The 19,953-nt window shown below is 52.1% G+C and overlaps 7 protein-coding genes across 7 annotated transcripts; 4 read left to right on the top strand and 3 right to left on the bottom strand.

The window, feature by feature from the left end:
* Positions 1-600: 600 nt before the first annotated feature.
* Positions 601-1,684, top strand: CTRU02_210628 (uncharacterized protein; the record flags this gene model as incomplete). The annotated part of the gene is made up of 2 exons (XM_036722121.1): positions 601-910; positions 1,080-1,684. The coding sequence occupies 2 exons, from the start codon at positions 601-603 to the stop codon at positions 1,682-1,684; spliced, it is 915 nt and encodes a 304-aa protein (XP_036586493.1).
* Positions 1,685-2,808: 1,124 nt separating this feature from the next.
* CTRU02_210629 (uncharacterized protein) lies at positions 2,809-3,901 on the bottom strand (the record flags this gene model as incomplete). The annotated part of the gene is made up of 2 exons (XM_036722120.1): positions 2,809-3,729; positions 3,797-3,901. 2 exons carry the CDS (start codon positions 3,899-3,901, stop codon positions 2,809-2,811), a joined length of 1,026 nt encoding a protein of 341 aa, XP_036586492.1.
* A 7,935-nt stretch (positions 3,902-11,836) lies between these two features.
* CTRU02_210630 (phospho-2-dehydro-3-deoxyheptonate aldolase) lies at positions 11,837-13,346 on the top strand (the record flags this gene model as incomplete). Its single annotated transcript, XM_036722117.1, has 3 exons — positions 11,837-11,888; positions 12,202-12,981; positions 13,036-13,346. The coding sequence occupies 3 exons, from the start codon at positions 11,837-11,839 to the stop codon at positions 13,344-13,346; spliced, it is 1,143 nt and encodes a 380-aa protein (XP_036586490.1).
* A 406-nt stretch (positions 13,347-13,752) lies between these two features.
* On the bottom strand, positions 13,753-14,302 carry CTRU02_210631 (uncharacterized protein; the record flags this gene model as incomplete). The annotated part of the gene is made up of 2 exons (XM_036722118.1): positions 13,753-14,180; positions 14,239-14,302. 2 exons carry the CDS (start codon positions 14,300-14,302, stop codon positions 13,753-13,755), a joined length of 492 nt encoding a protein of 163 aa, XP_036586489.1.
* A 323-nt stretch (positions 14,303-14,625) lies between these two features.
* Positions 14,626-15,914, top strand: CTRU02_210632 (uncharacterized protein; the record flags this gene model as incomplete). Its single annotated transcript, XM_036722116.1, has 2 exons — positions 14,626-15,519; positions 15,588-15,914. 2 exons carry the CDS (start codon positions 14,626-14,628, stop codon positions 15,912-15,914), a joined length of 1,221 nt encoding a protein of 406 aa, XP_036586488.1.
* A 1,783-nt stretch (positions 15,915-17,697) lies between these two features.
* On the top strand, positions 17,698-18,003 carry CTRU02_210633 (uncharacterized protein; the record flags this gene model as incomplete). The annotated part of the gene is made up of 1 exon (XM_036722115.1): positions 17,698-18,003. One exon carries the CDS (start codon positions 17,698-17,700, stop codon positions 18,001-18,003), a length of 306 nt encoding a protein of 101 aa, XP_036586487.1.
* A 572-nt stretch (positions 18,004-18,575) lies between these two features.
* CTRU02_210634 (cyanovirin-n family protein) lies at positions 18,576-19,058 on the bottom strand (the record flags this gene model as incomplete). Its single annotated transcript, XM_036722114.1, has 3 exons — positions 18,576-18,580; positions 18,658-18,813; positions 18,902-19,058. 3 exons carry the CDS (start codon positions 19,056-19,058, stop codon positions 18,576-18,578), a joined length of 318 nt encoding a protein of 105 aa, XP_036586486.1.
* Between the last annotated feature and the right edge of the window lie 895 nt (positions 19,059-19,953).

The raw sequence follows: 19,953 nt of genomic DNA on the forward strand, positions 1-19,953 counted from the left end.
GATAGATCTGACATGATGTATGAATAAGAACCCATATCACATCATGCGTGACGACGCTCTTTCAGAGAGCTTCTGAAGCTCGTCCTCACTTTTGAGCTGCCATTGGAATGTCGTAAACCCCATAGACAAGTTTTAATCCCATAACCATAACTAAAATTACTCCTCTGCGGTTAAACATCGTGTAAAACCTTCATTTCTCCCTACCATCTATAATCTCATACTTTATGACATCCCAAAACCCTCAGCTGTCTCATGACTATCTTGTCCCTCTGGCTCAGATCTATCACTGCCGAGAACCAATGGTACCAACAGCTGTCCGCAGCTCCCAGCTTCCAAAAACTCTCGTACGATAACGCCCCCGGAAGAACCCGCACCAATCACAGACCGCCAAAAACCCAGCAGTCTGGGGCCCATTCCCTTTCCCAAAGCTCCAAAAAATCTCATGACAAAGTCCCAATTCGCCATCCCGTTTCCCCCGTTGGCCCCCGAGTCCCCGACCGACTTTAGTTGACAACGAAAGACGACTTGCCTTCAATTCGTTCACACACAGGCCTCCTCGTCCGTCAATACTACCGATTCGAGCGGCCCATCCTGAGCAAGATGGCATCCAGAGTAGGCCCCCGAAGCGCCTCGGACGCAACGCGCTTCACCTCGACCACCCCGCATGCCGCCTCTAAGCACTCTCCCACATCGTCGAAAGCAGCTGCGTCAAGTAGCCCGACTTCTACACCACAGATCCCCGGACGGGTACCGGGCGAGAGCCCCGAGGAGCGTGTCCGACGTCTCCGCGCGGCCCACGAGGCGGCGCGCAAGGCTCAGACTTCCAACGTCGACCGTGTTATCGGCAACAGTCGCCGCTTCTTCGATGTTGCGCACAAGGCCACCGTCATCGGCTTGGTCGGTTTCACGGGTAAGTTGCCTCGCTCCGTTACCTTTCAGTTTTGTACCGTTATTCGACATCTCCGGGGGTCAATTGAATTTGTACCATAAATTATCACCTCTTTACTGGAACAGTAGGAATGGACGGGGGAAAGGAGGCTGCTGGGACGTCAACAAGTAAACTAACACGCCACAAATAGCCATTGCCGGTCTCGTCTCAGTCTACTCCGTCTACGACATGGTGACATACAATAAGCAGCGCCGCGCAGACTTCATCGAGGCGCAGCGCAAAATGGAAGAGGACTCTCTCGCATCCGCCCGTCTGGCCTTCATCAACGGCACCGCAACCGACGCCCAGGTGACCCTCGTCGAGGAGGCCAACGCCCGCGCCCGCGAGACAGGCACCAAGCTCCCGCCCCTGCTGTCTGCCCCGACCGTCACTACGCAAGCCGAGAGGATCTTCGGCAACGGCCAACACACCCCTTCCGCCAACGTCACAACACCAGACACGACCGCTCCCACATTCCCCACGACCGCCGAGGCGGCGCCAGTCACCAAGAAGAGCGGCTGGTGGCCCTTCTCCTCCCGTTCCGACCCCTCCGAGTCCCTGTCCGAGGAAGACGAGCCTTCGGGCGTGCGCAACAGCGACCTCGTGCGCGCCGTCGAGTCGCGGAAAGAGCTTCTTCAGGACAAGGCCAAGGCCGCGTTCGAGCGTGAGAAGGAGAACCAGAGGCGCGGGGGCGTGCTGGACCAGGTTGGTCTGCCGCAGGAGGAGAAGAAGGCCGAGAAGAAGGGGTGGTGGTAAATTCCCACCCTTTTGCCCTTTGCCTTCGTGTCTTTGTTTGGCCCTTCCCCTAGCCGATTGGACCCTTGAAGGGAAACAACGCCAGCGTCGGCAAAGAAAACACACCCAAACACCGAATATTGTTATAATTTGATACAAACCAAAATCAGGGGGGAGCATGCGGCGGCTATTGTGACGATATTGGGTGTATAGAAGAAGAACAAAACCTAAAAATCGAGGCGGGCGGGAGACGGCAGCGGGAAACAAATGTCGCAGTTGATAATGGTGCGGGATGGGGACCGGGGACAAGGAGCGAATGTATAGTCATGTAACGAGGAGCCCGCTCAGCTTTGCCTCCCTTGACACCGAGGGGAGAAGATGATGACGAAAGGGGGGAAACAAGAGGAGATGGGGAGAGTGTCACTGTATCATAGTGTAGACTTGACTGGATGTGCATTAGACGGCGTCCGGTTGAACCTTTTGCATGCGGGAAGGAAACATCACCCTCATCTTTGCATCGCTCAAGCTTTTCGTGGCATTTAGACAGAGGAATTGTGACACAATGTCGTAAATATCCGAGTTCTGAACGTAGTTCGGCTATCTCACAATAGACGGACGTGCCACATTGTAAACAATAATGACATAGAGAAATGCTTCAGCTCTTGGCTGATCTGATTATGTCCTCTTGGACTGGTATTATGTACACCACGAAACGCTTCTCGAATGCAGTACCGCCGAGTCCGCCGCGCCGGGCCAGTCGACTCCCGTCCAGAATGCATACCAGAAACCTATAAACCCGAAAGGAAAGAGCCCGCCCAAATTTCGGACCCGAGCGAGTGGAAATGTATACGCTGAGTGTGTGTGGTATTACGCAGAATGGTCCCGAAAATCCGCTGCCAAAGGCCCCATGCCCCAAAATCAAAAACGCCACGAAATAATAGGCAAGAGCAGCTTCGCAATTTGCTCTTCGCCAACCACGCTTTTTATGACACCAGACACCTCGCCAGAGATGGCGGGCGCTGCTTTTCTCTTTCTCTTCTCACATTTGCTTTCCACTTCTGCATCATGTAATCTTCCGCGAGAGTGGGATCCGTCAGGACCTTGCTCTCTGCAAAAAGGTCTTCGAGCATAATCTTCAGTCCCTTCTATGAGACGATAATGTGGTTGAAATGGCCCGGGACTTTGAGACGGCACTTTTCGCAATCGGCCCGGTAGCCGATGCTGAAGCTTTTCTTCATGCCCGGCTGCCAGGTCCAGTGGTTAACGGTGTGTCTGGACCTAATATGCCCCTTGCGTCCCGGAGACGGTGTCGCGGGTGCAGACGTTGTCTCAGTCGGGTGGCTGTCGATAGTCGTAGTGACGGGCTCCTCACCCGGCATTGAATGACCAAAAGAATCGTCATCGACGCCCATCATGTCCATGTCATGATGGTTTCCTTCCAGAGACGACTGTTCCAAACGCAAGGCGAGATTGGAAGAGAAGCCGCTGTCAAGAACCATTCCTGGAGGACTAAGGCTCCCGCTGCCGGCATGGCTCATGGAATCCTCGCCCTCACTTATGGGGGATGGTAGACGGCGGTTCTGGACGGCGTGCCAGTCATCAGCACCCTCCATAGAGCGGGGAATGCAGCGGGACTCGTCGGCGCTGAAGCCGGCATGCATGTGGCCCATATTGACAACGCCGTTGAGATGGCTCACTGCGGGTCCTGGCCCGCCCCAGACACCACCCCGGACTTGAGCTGCGAAGTTTGGTTGGATGGGGGTCGGCATGCGACCTTGAGCGGAGGAGCTCGGATCCGGGTGGACGTTCTGGTGCGGAACTGGCGGCGGGGACATTGTGTCCATCATGTCCATATCGCGATCGGGCTCGATCTGCTGGAAGGGCGACGGCTGACACGACATGGTTGCCGGTGACGACGACCAGGGCGAGAAGCGAGACTTGGGTTGCTCCTCCGAGTCGGAATCGCCGGGTGTGAGCGTGCAAGGAACGGCATTGAGGGGCATGATGGGCGCAGACCAGCGCTTCGAGCTGGGCGAGGTCCGGAGGGGTAGGCATTGTAGGCGTTTCTGCAAATCACACACAAGTCAGAGGGTACGTTCGGAAGGGGTGGGAAAGAGGGCAGAAGGTTCGTACATTTCTGTGCTCGCCAAAGCTCAAAGTGCCGTTCATCATGTCATCTTCCTCCTCGCGAACCCTCTTCCGGGTTGAGTCCGGGAACTGCTGAATACCGAACATCATGAGATTCGGGGATATAAAAGGTGCCGAAGGTGGTGTTATCGAGAGTGAATGTGCGACCACGCAGTGCGACAGAAGCGGGATGAAAATACAACTAGCGATATCTAGTTGATGCCGAATCGCTCTGGTCGCTCCAAGTCTGACGACGTCTCCGTTGTTGGTTGAGTATTAGGGGAGGAGGAAAGGACTGGAGAAAGGCGATCGTCCCCAAAGGTGTTGGTGTCCCTGTGTCTGATGTGCACTGGGCGGGCTGTTGCCAAGTTCCCCCGGACTGAGGGTGCCGGGATTGGCGGGGGTTGGTACTCGGACAGAGGATAGGCTGGGTCGTGGGGAATAAGTGGCAGGTGCAGGTGCAGGTGCAGGAAGCAGCGCGGCACACGCAAATCCAAGGCTCCAGCTGCAGGGAAGCGTGTCGGGGCTGGAAGTGGAGAGGGGGGAAGGAAAGGAATCAAGAAAAAAGAAGCAGGTTCCGCAGCTTCTGTCGATTCGGAGCTGATTGGCCTTGGGCGAAGGCAATCACGAAGGCGGCTGAGTCGAGGGAGGAAGGCTTACGCGGGTGTAAGTCGCGCCCAAAAAAGGCAAGGCTCGATCTGGACAGCTGCAGCAAGCCTGCAAGTACCTTCGACGGCAACTTCCTTCTTCCGTCAGGTGCCTTCCACAGCAGGGCAATTCGTTAATTTGTAGTGGGGATTTTGTTTTCTGAGAGGATAGAAAGAGCCAGGGGGAAAAAACTTAAACCACACTTTCGGGAGGAAAGGGGAGCAGGAGGGGGGGAGCAGTTGCAGATAAAGTGAAGAAAGTCGAAAGGAAGAGTGGGAGAAGCAGGCAGAAGAAGGTAAGTGCTTAAGCAAAGCAACAGCGAGAAGGAAGCAAGCCAGTAACAGACGTGAGGAATGCGGCAAGCACGGGTACGCGATTGCCCAAAGGTAAGGGAAAAAAAAATAATGAGCAGAAGAAAAAGCGGATACAACAGGTACGCTACGGACGCCACAAAAGAGGGAGGGGACCAGGCCACTAAAAAAGCCCGTAAGGCAGGGAAGGCGATGAGCTAGGCGGCCAGATGGGAAAGAGCGGGTGAGAAGGGGAGGACCCCGTGCGAAGGTACAAGGCGCCGCCACCCACAGTAGTTTGAGCGTGCTGCTGCGTAGGAATGGGTGCACTGAGCTCCCAGTAAAAAGAGCCAAGGCCCAAGCAGGCAGCTAGGCCGTCCAGGTCCTTCCCGGGCTAACGGCTTTAGGGGCGACACGCTGTGGGGAGGGGGACTTCGGAGACGCTAATATGCGCTAGTTCCACACTGCTGGAATTCAACCGACGGGGGTTCTGGGGAGTGCTTCCCGGGTTGAAGTACTGATGAAAGGGTCGAGAAGATGAACAGGAATGTTCAGGGTTGCCTCTACTAGCAAGAAACGTGAGTTTGTGTGTTTGTTGAGACTTCTTTGTCCAAAATACGCTGTGCGACTGAGTCGTGTTTCGTGTATCGCGTGTCGTCTATCTTTTTGGTGCAGGGCGCGTCTTTCGAACAAAACTGGAATGTGGAATGGGATCAACTCGACACGGTCCGGCGGCGGGTATCTCTCGGCTGGTTGGTGTTATGATCGCCGTGTAACGTCTGGGCTAAATGTATAGCTCAATGCGTGAGCAGGAGTGGCAAGGGAGCGAGAGAGATCAAAATTGTGTCCAAAGCCAATGGCGCTGTCCAGAATGACAAATGGTCGGACATCCGGCTGAAAGTTCTCGTATAAATCCAGATGCCACAAGAAGAAGAAAACAAGTAGTAATTGACAGATGACAGTCTGCCACAGCACGACACTGGCACTACAAAACGTTGTAAAGGGAAACGAGATGGAGGAAGAAGAAAAGAGAGAAACAGAACAGCGGCCTCGGCGTTGGTCTCCCGAAAGGTGGCACGCGGAGAAAAGGCACGGGAAGATGAAGAAAAAAAGAAAGATGAGATATAGGGCAAGGTAATGTTAGAAACGAAGAAGAGGGGAGCGGCTAAGGGGCTCTTATTCCGACCGAATAAGATCCAGGTAACCAGGGGCTCTTTTAAGGATGCTCTCTATCGCAAATGCTTGCTGTATGAGTGTCGTATTGAGGAGGCCACAGGCACGATACCCTCTCTTCTCTCACTTCCCTGTCGTCGTAACCACTTGTGCCGTGCGTCTCTGTCTGATTGACAAGCATTGGGCAGCTGCTGCAACTGCCTTGATTATTATTTCCTCGTCATGCTGGCCGATAACGAAGACCAGGAAGTGGACATATACTACCTGTATCATCCACAATTGACATCTAACTGACTTGGAATTTGACTGACTGGACTGGGTCTATCCTAAAGAGTTGACGAGGGTCTCGCAGTCTCGTCGTGTCGCGAGAACACTCCCAAACGGCCCGTTGACTTGAGTTGCCATGTTGACTTGGCGATCTGTGCGGCCGGAGAGGCAAGCCAAGAAGACATTCGGCGAACGGAGGACGACGACAACTGTAATGAGTGGTGGTGGCGGCGGCGGCGGCTGCTGTTCGCTGCGAGACGGCAAGGGTGGTGTATGTGTATGTGCGTACATGTGTGTGAACGGACCGTGGACGATTTTGGCTCTTGACTGGTCATTTGCTGGTTCATCCCGCCTGCTACCCCCTCCGTCCAACCCGTCACATGCGGAAGGCTTTGTCGTTGGTCGTTGTGTGGTTGCTAGCAGACCCTTTTTTGTCTTTTTGGTTGTGAGGTGGTGGTGAGGACCGTTTCAGAATTGCTTCATGAGGTGCTAGGGTGGGTGGGCATCAGGGTGGATAGGGCGCAATGAAGGAGGTTGAGCGTTCTTTATCCAATCCTTTCTCTCACCGTGGAACGACGTCGCCATGCTTCAAGCGGGGTAAGATTGTAAGGTTGGTGTGATTTTAGCACGGTTGTCGATGGGGCTATTCGAGGCCTTCGGAAGTGCATTGCCATAGAACGAACCTTGAGGCCTACGACTCCAATTGGCGTATGCAATATGTCGCATCATAGCTAAACAACAAGAATGAGTAACATGTCAGCAAAGCCGCTATTCCACACATTACGTGGCTCGCACCGGACGATCACCTCTGCTCTTGGGCAAAGCCAAAGTCGGGGCCAACGGACCTTTGCCCCGCCAGCAATCCTCCCCCGCCGACCATCACCGTTCATCAATTTGCGGCGTCCCAGTTCCTCGACGTCTCAAGCATCTCGCAAGAAACTGACGAGATAGACCAAGGGCCATTGTCCGAGTCAAGCTAGGGCTGGGAACACACAGCTTCGGTCGAGGCTGCACTCGGTCCAAGCCTGCCGTGGACTATGGTGTGCCAAGCAACCATACTCCCATCCATCAAATGAGGGCACAGAACAAATAGTCGACTACACGGAATAAGCATATGTCCTTAGCGCAAAGGTTAGAAGGTGTGACCGCGAGGACGAGTTGGCCGCTCAAACACCTCGCATATCGCAATGTCGCTCTCCGACTCTTCCTTGTTGTCTTACAAACAACCAGCTCGTTGGTAACTTTACAGAGCTTACTTGGCAGATACTTCGTAGTAGATCCCAATGCTGCTCGTAATCTGCAGTTGGAATTAAGGCAGACGATATCGTCGTCACTAGGCCCCGGGTAGATGGATACCGCGATCCTACACAATCTCGCAACTCCGTACTTAGTCCCGAACGTGCGCCGGGACGGCCGCCCACGACTCCTCTAAACGGCAAAGGTTGAGACTGGGCCACGAGTAGCACAGCCATTCTAGCGAACCAATAGATTGAGCTTTGACTTTTTTGCCATGTTGAACATGGGAGTGCGGGCAGGGCACATACATCATGGCAGATTGCCGAAGAGTGATGGCGGCCTGCCATGGGCCGCTTGGAAAGACGTACAAAAGTCAAACGAGATAGGCAAGTGACAGAAAAGACTGCTGATGCCGATGCTGATGCTAGACCCGGTGACGGACATGACAATGATCCAATGGACCCAAGGGTCTTTTTGAGTCTAGACCCTCGGACCCTTCTGGCTCCTAATCAGGAAAAAAAAAAAAAAAGAATTCCCGGTCTGCTGCCCCTACCACTGCGTCTTCTGAGCTCAATGTGTCTATGTGGCTGTCTCAATAAAATTGATTTTGAGGAAGGGTAGAAAAAACACTATTTTGTTCCGGCCAAGATTTGATCACCAAAACGATGGTAGTACATCGATCATATTGCCGTCGGGGCCAACGTTGTTTCACTTCTTCTTTTATAATATACTGTCGGGTGTTGGTGTTGCAATCTGAGCTGCTTCAGGGTGCTGGGGCTTGACAGATTTGGGTCGATCAACAACAACGGGCTTGTCATGACATGACCTGACTTGGTGACGCTCCCAGTGGGCCTTGTCCTGGTCGCATGGAATGCTCCGGTAGTTCTTCTGTCACGGAGGTGTTGGTTTTCTAGGATGGCCCGGGCTTTTTCGGTGAGCCTGAGCTACCCCAGAAACGTGTGACAGATGAGTCGGTGGCGTGGCTCCACATCTCGGTCGACTCGGTCAGATGTTGAGTTGGGGTTTTCATGGATTATGGATAGCCCGACTTGGCGGGCAGACGAGTTGGTAGTATTTTGCCTGTTTTGAATGGCGATTCAAAATTATTTAGGCTTTTTGGGTCTAGAAAGTATAGTTTAGTTGTATGACGACTTGCGAACTGAGCATCCCAGGCGATGAAGCCAGGAACTTGCCCAGACAAAACTCTTAATACCTTTTAACACAATTGTAAGTCATCGAGACAAATGTTCATAAAGGACCAATAGATTTTATTTGAATTATGTCTCTGAGTTTTTGCTTACAAATGAGTTGGCCCTGCGGCGTATGTTCTGAGAATATGAATAAATCAAACGTATTAAATGTTGAAACCCTTTTAAAGCAAGATAACTGAGTGTAATATTGATTTTTCACGTTGGCAGAGTACCATGAACGTAAATCCTCACACCTTCCTTCGCGAAAAATGCATCTTGCTCTTATTTTGATATAAGTTCTTTGAGTATATAAAAGGGAACTCATGTATAATTTAGGTTGGACTTAATATCAGCCAGTGGTTTGGTGATGGGGTGCAAGCCAAAATTATAAACCTGTCATGAAGTTTGATGCAATTCGCTGCATGAGAGACCAGTAATGATCTAATTAACTTTACAGGCCAAATAGATCCGACGCTGGCAATCTGTATGTGGATTCAGTTCATTTTTGTTGCTGGACATCTTGACCTCGGTTTGTACAGTGTTAAATTTTCCTGAAAACAAGCTACTGTTCCTTTCTTATCTGAGATTGAGATGACAAAAGCTCAGGTTGGTGTTCAGCTTCTTTCAATTATTTTCTATAGAAATTGAGAAACTCCGGTCTGCTTCGATGAGGCATGCAATTTGGACATGCCGAGCTCATCCTAAGCCAACACAAGCGAGACGAAGACCTTGCCAATGCTTCCGAGGAGTACGGAGAAGCCAATACGATGGATTCAGGGCACTGAGGATTGGCGGCATTGAGCATAGAAACTCATGTACCAGACACCGGGCCTAGGCCACTAATGCTGATTATGATCCCAACTCAACGGAAACATATTCGATTTGCCTAGGTCTCACTTAGAATGTTCAATACAAATTTATATGGCTGAGTAGAGCTTGTCCGAGCTCACTGTCCCAACAGAAAGCAAAAAGTCATGTCCGCAGTATCATGCCATACTGAAAAAGGTGAGGCTAATGACGAGATAGCATTGAATATTCCAGGTTTTTGCCACAGCTCTTCTCAAGCAGGGCTCTTGGGGATGAGGTCGCTTGGATAACATGGTTTGATGATGTCCAGACTTGATGCGGTTCGCCATGAACATGACGATGAAAGTAACTAGGCAATGTTTAAATTAGCATTCCATATTAATGTTTGATTCAAACCGCCCAATCTTTCACACAACTCTCCATACGTTTGAGGACTATTTTTTACTTGTATCAGGCTTAAGAAGAAGAAAGAAAAACTTGAATGTGAACAACTGAAGTGTGTGGCATTTCAACGCTCTGGATTAATTAACTTGAGGTCTACACTGGCTTCTCATTGAATTTCTAAGAATGTAGTTGCTTCATGTTACTAATACTTCGACTTGAGGCTTACGAAGACGTGTCTAACTCAATCTCCCAGCAGGTGTCCAGAAACCAACTCAAGAGCTGCTTTGCAGCGAAGCTAGAATATGATCTTTTCACTTGATTTTTATTCCTTGAACATAAGTTACATTGCACCCCCGTAGTGCGACAAGTTGGGAGGCACGTAAAACCTTTTTACTCTGAAGCTGACTACTTTCTTCTGTGAGGAGCTACAGGCATATTTGCCGCTCAGTATGATGTATTTCTATCAGATAACTCGAATTAGACGGCATAAGAATTCAAATTCTGTCAACCTGGGTGAACATGAGTCACTGGATGTGGTCATTGGAACTTGAGTGACATTGTATGAGGCTGTCCTCAGCCCATTGTTGCGTTGCGCTAATACGGAGAGTGGACCAAAAGTGCCGAAGGAGCGGAGTCGGAGACACCTAAAACAGTCACCTTGAAAATGCCGGGTAGTCAATGTCGGTGAATCCTCAGCAGGGACTAGAATTGGCCAATCAGAGCATTTTGATTTCCACGGGTCCCTTTCGGATAGAGGGGCATGACTATACGACCACCTACAACTAAGTACAGTTTGCAGCAGCTTCTCGAAAGAGATTCTGATATTCCTTGAAAGAATTTTACTTAAATGTAAGAGATGCAGTATTTTTGTCAACGGCTCTCGTTTCAATGATCATTGTCATGTCAAAGACGAGCAAGGCAGCATGTGAGAGAATTATCACTTGAGTGTTCCCTGCTCTGAATCCTTAGCGGCCGAAGTGCCTCCATTGCCCCTCCATTTTGCCCCGCCATCGGCCTGTCTGAATCGGTCCCTCGACGCTTTTTGCGTCACCGCAAAGGCGGAATAGCCATAAACTTCGCCAACGGCGCATCGCCTTCCATTGAGTACCGGCTCCCAAGCCACTTGGTCTGGGTCCGTGACGTCGATGGATCCGTTAGCCACTAGAAAGTAACTCAAGGGAGTCGAGAAAGATTTGACATGTTCCCACCACAAGGGCTGAATTTTGACGAGAAATATTGACGAGAACGATGCACGTGGAACCTGCAGGGCGCTCATTACAACAATAACGCATGACACTGCATATTGAACCACTCGAAGCTTCAAGAGAAGGTACCTTGCCACACGTTCATAAGCAAAGAATACTTTCGCATCAGCTAGCGGGACTGTCTCCGAAAGGGCTCCGGTCCGCTGCAGCGTCGTCCAAGATTAAAAAAAAAAAAAAAACCATAAGCCACACAAAAACCACCAAATACAAAGGCGGGAAGGGTAAGCATCTTTAATGAATTTTCTGATTCCGAGCCACCCACAGTCCCAGTCCACTTTTCAGTCTTTCTCTGAGTCACAACCCACCATTGCTCACTCATTAAACCCCCCCAAAAGGGCACTACTGGAACCTCTCCCTTCCCCTGTGGACGAACATTCATCCTCCATCTCGGTCAACGACGGCTCAAGCAAGCAGATCCAACCACGATACCCAGTTCCGCAGTCCACGGCGAACCGATTCCGCACACGCCACGAACCGCCTGGCTATTTGTTTTCCAATTGTCTTGTCTCTCAATGTAAGCGTCCAACGGTATTCCTTTTCATTGGTCTTTACCCCGGATTTCCCATCTGCTGGGTTCCTGTGCTTTTCGTCATTGAATCGGTTCCTGGGGGGGCCGTTGCCGTTGGCGTTGGCGGCCGTATCCGGCGAGCCACACTCACGATGCACCCCGCGATGGGACGAAATTGGGCAGCACCTTGGGATGCTCTGCACAGACAATGCGAATCAATGGCCAGCTAACTCTTTTGCAAAAGTTTTTAGATACCCTTTACTAAAATTCACATCAAAATGCCTGGTCTCGACCTTCAGCATGAGCCCCTCGCGGCTGACGACGTGAGAAGTGAGTCACTTTTTTTTTTTTTTTCCCCCTCTCAGCATTGAATGCCGATGAACCCACTGCGCAATGTCACTCATCCTGGGCTCTTCTTCTGCCCCACATCAGCTTCTCAATGTAGCTATCATTGAGAATCAATGGGCTATTTGCTCTTGAGCTTCAGTCTCGGTTCAATCATATCATCTATTCCTCCCAAGACATGTCTACGATTGTCATGCGATTCGTCTTACGTGTTCTTACCGCTCTTACCCTAAACTCCTCAATCACCGCCGCTTCACCGCCGTCACCACCAAATGCCATGACGACTAACACACCGCAGTCCTGGGACAGGATCCCCTGATCCCCCCCGCGCTTCTCTCTTCTGAGATCCCCATGACCGAGAAGGCTCTCCAGACTGTTGTCAAGGGCCGTAATGAGGCTGCCAACATCATCATGGGCAAGGATGACCGTCTCCTCGTCGTCATCGGCCCCTGCTCCATCCACGACCCTGCCACTGCTCTCGAGTACTGCGAGCGTCTCAAGGAGATCTCCAACCGCCTGTCCTCGGACCTCTGCGTCGTCATGCGTGCCTACCTCGAGAAGCCCCGTACTACCGTCGGCTGGAAGGGCCTCATCAACGACCCTGATATCGACTCCACCTTCCAGATCAATAAGGGCCTGCGCGTCTCCCGCACGCTTTTCCGCGACCTCACAACTGCAGGCATGCCCATCGCCAGCGAGATGCTCGACACCATTTCTCCTCAGTTCCTTGCCGACTTCATCTCGGTCGGCGCCATCGGTGCCCGCACTACCGAGTCCCAGCTTCACCGTGAGCTGGCCTCCGGTTTGTCTTTCCCCGTCGGTTTCAAGAACGGCACCGACGGCAACCTGGGTGTTGCCATCGACGCCATTGGCGCGGCTGCTGCCAAGCACCACTTCATGGGTGTCACGAAGCAGGGTCTGGCTGCCATCACCCGCACCAAGGGCAACGAGCACGGATTCGTTATCTTGAGAGGTGGTTCCAAGGGTCCCAACTTCGACAAGGAGAACGTCCAGAAGGCTAAGGAGACGCTTACCAATAAGGGCCAGAAGCAGGCCATCATGATTGACTGCTCTCACGGTGAGCTCCCTTTCCTGCATATCCAATTGCTTCCCAACTGACGTTTCAACCTAGGTAACTCCAACAAGGACCACCGCAACCAGCCCAAGGTTGCCGCTGTTGTCGGCGACCAGCTGAGAGAGGGCGAGAAGTCCATCATCGGCGTCATGATTGAGTCCAACATCAACGAGGGCAACCAGAAGGTCCCTGCCGAGGGCCCTGCTGCCCTCAAGAAGGGCGTCAGCATCACTGACGCCTGCATCGACTGGGAGTCCACCATCACCGTGCTCGAAGACCTTGCCTCTGCTGTTCGCGCCCGTCGTGAGGTCAATGCCGGCTCGGCTAACCCCCAGTCGCCCAAGGTTACCCACCTTGAGGAGGAGTAAGGTTGGACTTGAACAAAAACAGTGATATTGTAGGAGAGATAGCGGATTGTGTAGGAGGGGAAAAAAAGGACATACCACACATGTGCATGGCATTTGCATTTTTCAGGCTCCAGGGTGGGAGGGAAACAAAAAGTCTTTCGCGTTATGGTTATGGTGCATGGGTAATGATGCTTGCATCCCCGGTAATGGCCGGGAGATAGGAGAACAGATAGCTTTGATAAACACGCTGCTAGATTCTCCATTTACACTGACTTTGCGTGATATAACATGTCCGTGACCTTGGGATAACCCCCCTTTTGGCATCCCCATATCCGTAATGACCGCGCTACCAACCCAACCAAGCCAAAACGCCGATACCAAATGATGCCCGTAGGAAGAATTCACAAAGAAAAAAAAAGAAAAATCATCACTGTTGACCAGTCGAACCTAGCGGGCTGTAATTCCCTCTTGCCAGACCTGCCTGTCCCGCCTGCGCCGCTTCAGCTTGTCTCTTCCCCTCTCGCAACTCCTGCGCATGCTTGAACGCCGCCCAACCCAGCAATCCCGTAGTACCCAGAAGAAATCCCCAGACGATAACACGATCCTTGTTACTGTCGCGCTGGAAGCACATGGTCTGCACATTCTCTTCCTTGGCTTCGCGGCAGAAGTCGATGCCGCGGCTGAGACAGAAGGCTTTGGTGCATTGGGAGCAGGACGAGGAGGCGGCGCGCTTCATGTCGTGAGAGGAGGGGTGGTTTCGCGAGGTAGAACCTGTCTTTTCATCGGAATGTTGGGGGCCCAGGGCGACGATGGTACTGTTTTTAAAGCAGGTGCATTTGCAAAACGTCGGCGCTGCTTCGGAGGGTGTTAGCAGGAATCCAGCCCTTTCAGGATTACGATACGGTAGACGTACAGTTTGCGCTGACGAGAGCGACAAACCCGCAGAGGAGCAGAAGTATGAGCGATATCCGATTCATTTTTTTGGCGGTTAATGGTGTGAGGAGTCGTTCACCCGTCTAAACACGATCGAGGTCCATTCCTCGTTCCAATCGAGGTTATCGCCGTTGAAAGGCTGAGGTTGGGGCTGATGCTTAGCGCACGAGCCACATCACACCCGTGAGCAGACCCCTGTGGCACGCCGAGGCTGTGGCTGAAGCTCTCGCCTTCTGATTCGCCAGCCTAACCCCAGCATCCAAAAAAGTTCAATTGGAAAGCAGCTCCCTCAGTCTCGACTATCGTGTGCCCACCTCAGGAGACCTTTTGATTTCCTCAGCACCACTCTCAACAACAGCCGCCCACGATGCGCGTAGTACCGCGTCTCAGGCAGCCCCTGCTGGCTGCCGCCTCATCAGCACCCCAATGCGCCTGCGCCGCCCCCGCGACGCTCCCCATCTCAGCAGCCCGCCGAGCCCTCTCGACGACATCGACCCTCCAGAGCAACGAGCGCGTTCGCAAGCTTATATGGAAGGACGGCGACGCCCCCGGCCCCGAGGACCCCTACAGCCCCGAGGCTTCGCAAAAGCTGAGGCAGGAGCAGCTTGAGCGTGACCTCGCTGAGGCGGAGGCGGAGCTCGCGGACTATGCAAAGGACGCTCAGGAAGCCGGCACCGGTCGTGAGCTGCGACACCGTCCGTTCAGCAGACTCAAGACGAAGAACAAGCGCACGTGGGCGCCGACGGAGAAGGAGGTTGAGGACCAGGGCTACGTTCCCGCCAAGACCATTGACGATCTCGAGGAGGTTGGCGGCGTTACTGGGTGGTGGGACCAGGAGGGTAACTGGGGCAAGGAGAGCGAGTATGTCGGCTTTTCCGCCAGAAGCTTGTCGCAAAAGGTTACCGATAAGAACGTCTGCGAGGCATTGGTAAGGCAGGCCGTTGTTGAGACGGTCGCCGTTGCGAGCCTGGGCACGAAGGGGTTGAAGGGGTTGAAGGGCAAGTGGGCCAAGGGCGACCGCACTGCGTTTGATAATGCCGTTGCCTTGGGTGTTAAGATCAACGCGGACGGAAGCGTCGCGGTTGGCGGCGACGGTGAGGCTGTGAAGAGGGTTACTAAGAAGCTGCTGCGCCCTCAGACTAAGAAGGACGCTGGTGTTGTGGAGGAGATTCTCTCCGCCGAGGAGGCCAAGGAGCTTGTCGAGTCTTTTGGTACAGAGTGGAAGAATATTTCCCTCCAGGATCCCCTCTTCAAGTTTGCCGTACGACCCCCCCCCCCCTTTTTCTTTTCAGTTTCTCTGAAAAAGCATAGCTAACAACCTTTTAACAGCTCCACAAGCGCGTCTTCCAATTGACTGGCCAATATGTCCACGACGCCAAGCTCGCCCAGATCGAAACCGTTCAGCACCTTATCTCCACCATCGTCAAGCCTCCCAAGCCGGCAAAGGTTTCCGAGGCGATCCGCGAGGCAGGCCTCTTGCCCGAGCTGCCCAACGTCCGGGTTCACGACCGCCGCGTTACGCCGATCGATAAGGAGACCATGCTGGGTAGATGGAAGGTCATCAAGGAGGAGCTTGAGAAGAGGAACTTGCCGGTCACTGGCCACGAGCACCTCCCCAAGCCGGTGCAAAGGAAATGGATTCAGGGACGGGCATAAACAGTCCCGGATTGGAGATACAGAAAGACAAAGGGGGGACAGCGGAGAGGAATGTGTCTGGTATAGACCCTTGTACAGATATTGTACTCTTTGTAACATACGGAATATCATCGATTCTTACTCTACACTAACCAGCGTCCTGCTCACGACTTGATCTTGATGAGTTGTAAATGTTTAAGAAGCCGGCAAAATCTTGCATAAGGTGTGTTCAGCATTGTACCCAAAACATTCAAAATACTCATTTCTACAGAAGCACCCCACCCAGCATCAAGGAGGGCTTTTGCAATCAAGGGGATGATGGACCACAGCCTTCCTTTTCCAAAACGGAAGGCACCCCTTCTGTAACAAACAACATCCAGGACTTCTGAGGCAGCCACATCCTTCGCGACTCGCTCCTGCCTTCTCACTGAAAACCTTCTACTCACCTCTTCTGGCAGATGTCGCAGCTCTTTCTCACCTCCAACACCACGATTGACCCACCAAGCCCAGCCAACCATCTCACAATCTCTTCTATTTGCTAATCGTCGTTCAGCGTAGGCTCAAGGGCTTCAAACTGACTGAGAAGATCAACATATTGTATTCGGAAGGCATGCATCTTGCTTTAACTTCTCATCTTCCATTCAACTCTAGCATTCTTGCTCACTTCACCACCCCGATCAGTTCTGTAGGTATGCTTACTTTCTGAGAAGTACAAGAGCTTTCTATGGATTCAGCAACTTACCATGCATACAGAATGTCTATGCGGTATCCTCTGAATTCTGCAACCTGGCTGCCGTGGGCCAAGGCTCGAAAACATAAGGCCTTCGCCGATCACCCTGACTTGCTGGACCAGATTGACAAAGAGTTAGAAAAAAGAGTATGGAAGAAACGTCGTATGCCTTTACACCTCGACCCTGCTTGGACACGTCTCAAAACTATGTGGTTGAAGGGCCCAGGAGTCCCAGATGAGGCGCCTTCTCCTATAGACTGTGAGGTATTACGACTGCTTAACAAAGGTCATGTTCATGAATACCTTGTTGAGGAATTCAAAAAGAAGGGGTGGGATGCCGTCAAATGTTGCAACCCATCTCTTACCATAGAACAAAAGAGGTTGGCTCGGTTCAAAACCGCTCTATCTGAACAACATCTTAGGTTTTCGCCGACGGAGGAAAAATGTGTTGTTGCACCTCAGGCAGCCCAAGCAGATGTCAAACCATGTGTGGTCCAAGAACCGCACGATACCCCTAAGCCACCAGAATCAACGGTTGGGGATCAACGACTCCCCAGGAACGTATCAAGATCTTCTCTACCGGATTTTACACGCAGAGGAGCTGCACCGACGGCTGCCAATAACTCGCTCATACATGGCGATCCGCCGCACTCGCGGAATATTCGCCCCCAAGGACTAGAAGATGATGGATACGAATTGTCTGAAAAAACCACCAGTTTGTCTCAGAACATTACATGCAATGCGTTTTATAGCAACTGGTCGGTTGAGGAATTGCGACTAGCGGACTACACTCACGGTCGGTACCACCTCGATGTCACCAAAACTGATTCAACCGGAGCTACCTTTGGGTTATCTGCAGTCAATGCGAGTTCGGCCAGAGACTCATTCAACAGAAATAGAGATCAAAATGTTGGCACGGGCAGTCTCTTCCAGTCGACAACAGGAGAAAGTATCTTCAACAGCTTCCAACTTCGGCGCACATCCACCAATACAGGTACTGAAGATCAAGACAAGTCTGTGATGAAATCACTATCAGCCGAATGCGTTCGCCACATACAGACTTCTCTTCACGATATGGTTCGTAAGGAAATGAGCAGTATGAAGAAGGCTGCTGTGGAGCAAATGACTAAAGAAACCCGCGCGTTCCTGAATGGCCAGGACAGAGCGCACTTCAACTATAAAATTCTCTATGAGGCGGAGATTGAGACTCTCAGAGTCATGGAATCCAGGATCTCGGAGCTGACTGACGGGTTCCTGAAGGATGTTGAAAAGGCTGGCGAGAACGGTACCACCCGGCAAATGAAGCGCGAAAACGAAGGTATTGAAGGAGACGCCATCGAGGAGGATCGGGTTATCAAGCGTCAAAGAACTGACTCTTAGCACATCACCTCGACAAATCGACTTGGGCTGGTATTTGCATGGTTCTGGGAAGGATGGTCTGCTTGAGCTGCGATCGGAGATGAAGTTTTATGTTTGTTTCTGTTACTGCAAGACAATTGGCGTCAACTTGACATGCCATAATGTACTATTGAATGTCCTAGATGGAGAGACTGAGCTTGAGTCGCTGGTTGGGACGTAAGATGGGGCAAGGACTGCGATGGCTTTTCACACGTGTACATAATAATAGGAAAACTCTTGGGCCAGATAATTCGCAGGGCAATTCTCTTTACAGGCCTAGTACAGCCATGTCTGGACAGTAGAGAACCTTGTAACACCTTGATCTTGGGAGATGCCTTGCCATGAGCCCATGTTCACAATAACGAATCGACAGCGTAGTTCATTCAAGCCTTGTATAAGGCGCGTAGCTCAATTGGTGCTACCTAGGATGCGTAGGTCGTCGACTCTAGGTCCATGTATTCCCCCGCGCCATCCCTTCATCAATCATAACCGATGCTCATATCACGCATAAGTTGTTTCCCCACCTGCACCCTCGCAACATTGTCGACGCTCGTTTAAGCTAAGAAGTTGAGAGAGCACACGGTCAGCCAATTGGTGGTCCTCGTATCCAAAAACTCTTAAAAAGAGCTCACTCACCGAAGGAGAAGTTGCCGTTGTCGTTGCCGATGCGCTCAGCCAGGTTGACGTCGGCGTCGACGGCCTCACCATCGACGTTGAAGAGACGGGCGCGGAGGATGGGGACGTTGTCGCCCTCAAGGGAGAAGTGGATGTCCTCGGCGGAGTCGGCGAAGCCTGTTGTGGAAAGAAAACGAAGAGAGTTAGTGACAAAGAACATTCTAATGTCAAGATGATGAGAGAGGAGGAAGATGGGACGACGTACCGGATCCACCCCACTCGAAGGAGCCGTTGTTGTTGCCGAGGAAGTCGTTGAGGTTGACCTCAGCCTCCTGCCACTCACCGTCGACGTTGGCGAGGTTGGCCTTGAGGATGTGGCCGTCGTCGACGCGGATGTCCTGAGCAGAGCCGTGGAAAGACATTTTTGTTGTTGGTAGAGTGTTTGGTTTGAAAGAGGAGGGGTATCAAGAGAGTTGTGGTTGTGAAGAGAGGAAGTGCAGGATCTGGGATCTGTGGATGCGGAGGACGTCGGGGGAGGGGTTTATATATGCGTGGTCCCGAGAAGCAGGTTCATGGGCTCACTGAGGGTCTTGAGATTGATTGATGGAGACAGCACGCACGTAACCTTGAAAGGGCAGGAGATGAGGGGCGAGAGGCCTCCATCGTATGGTACGTAGGGTATTCACAACACGTGGAGGCAGGTGTAAGGGGAAAGAGCGGTCTTGGGGTGGGATGGCGGATGGGAAGCTTGGCGATCGCGTCACGTCTGCCCTTTTGCTTGTCACCATCGGGTTTTGTGTACTGACCATTGAGCTGTTGTTTCTTGTTCCTCCTGCCCTATGAAGAGGAGCGTGGATCTACGTAGTACAGCAAGGCGGCCAGGGGGGGATGGGGGAGTGAATGAGTGAGAGAGAGAGAGAGAGAGAGAGAGACAGACACACACACACGAGGGGCTGCAGATTATGGCATTCGGGATTCACGTTGTTTCGGTTCGTTTCTGCCGTTGCTCACTCATGATCCAACGATCAATCTACGTAGGTTCTCTGGGGCCAAGAGCCTCCTTCTCCTCACATTTCCTGCGGTCACCCCGCCATGACAAGGGTAGAAGCTCCTGAAGGGGCGGTTGGGTTGGGAAACAACAGGGGAGGGGTACAGGGAGAGCTTAAGTGGGATGGATGGAGGGGTAGCTTAGCTGTCATCTTGCTGGGGTTGTTTTGAACGAGAGAGCGTGTGCTCGGGTGAGTGCTCAGCTGGGTTGGTGTTTGCTGTTTGTTGCTTGCTCTGGCTCCGTGCCGCGCCCCGGTTTGAGACTCCGCC

The sequence above is a fragment of the Colletotrichum truncatum genome (assembly GCF_014235925.2).
Source record: "Colletotrichum truncatum strain CMES1059 chromosome Unknown Contig_0007, whole genome shotgun sequence".
NCBI classification, from domain to species: domain Eukaryota; kingdom Fungi; phylum Ascomycota; class Sordariomycetes; order Glomerellales; family Glomerellaceae; genus Colletotrichum; species Colletotrichum truncatum.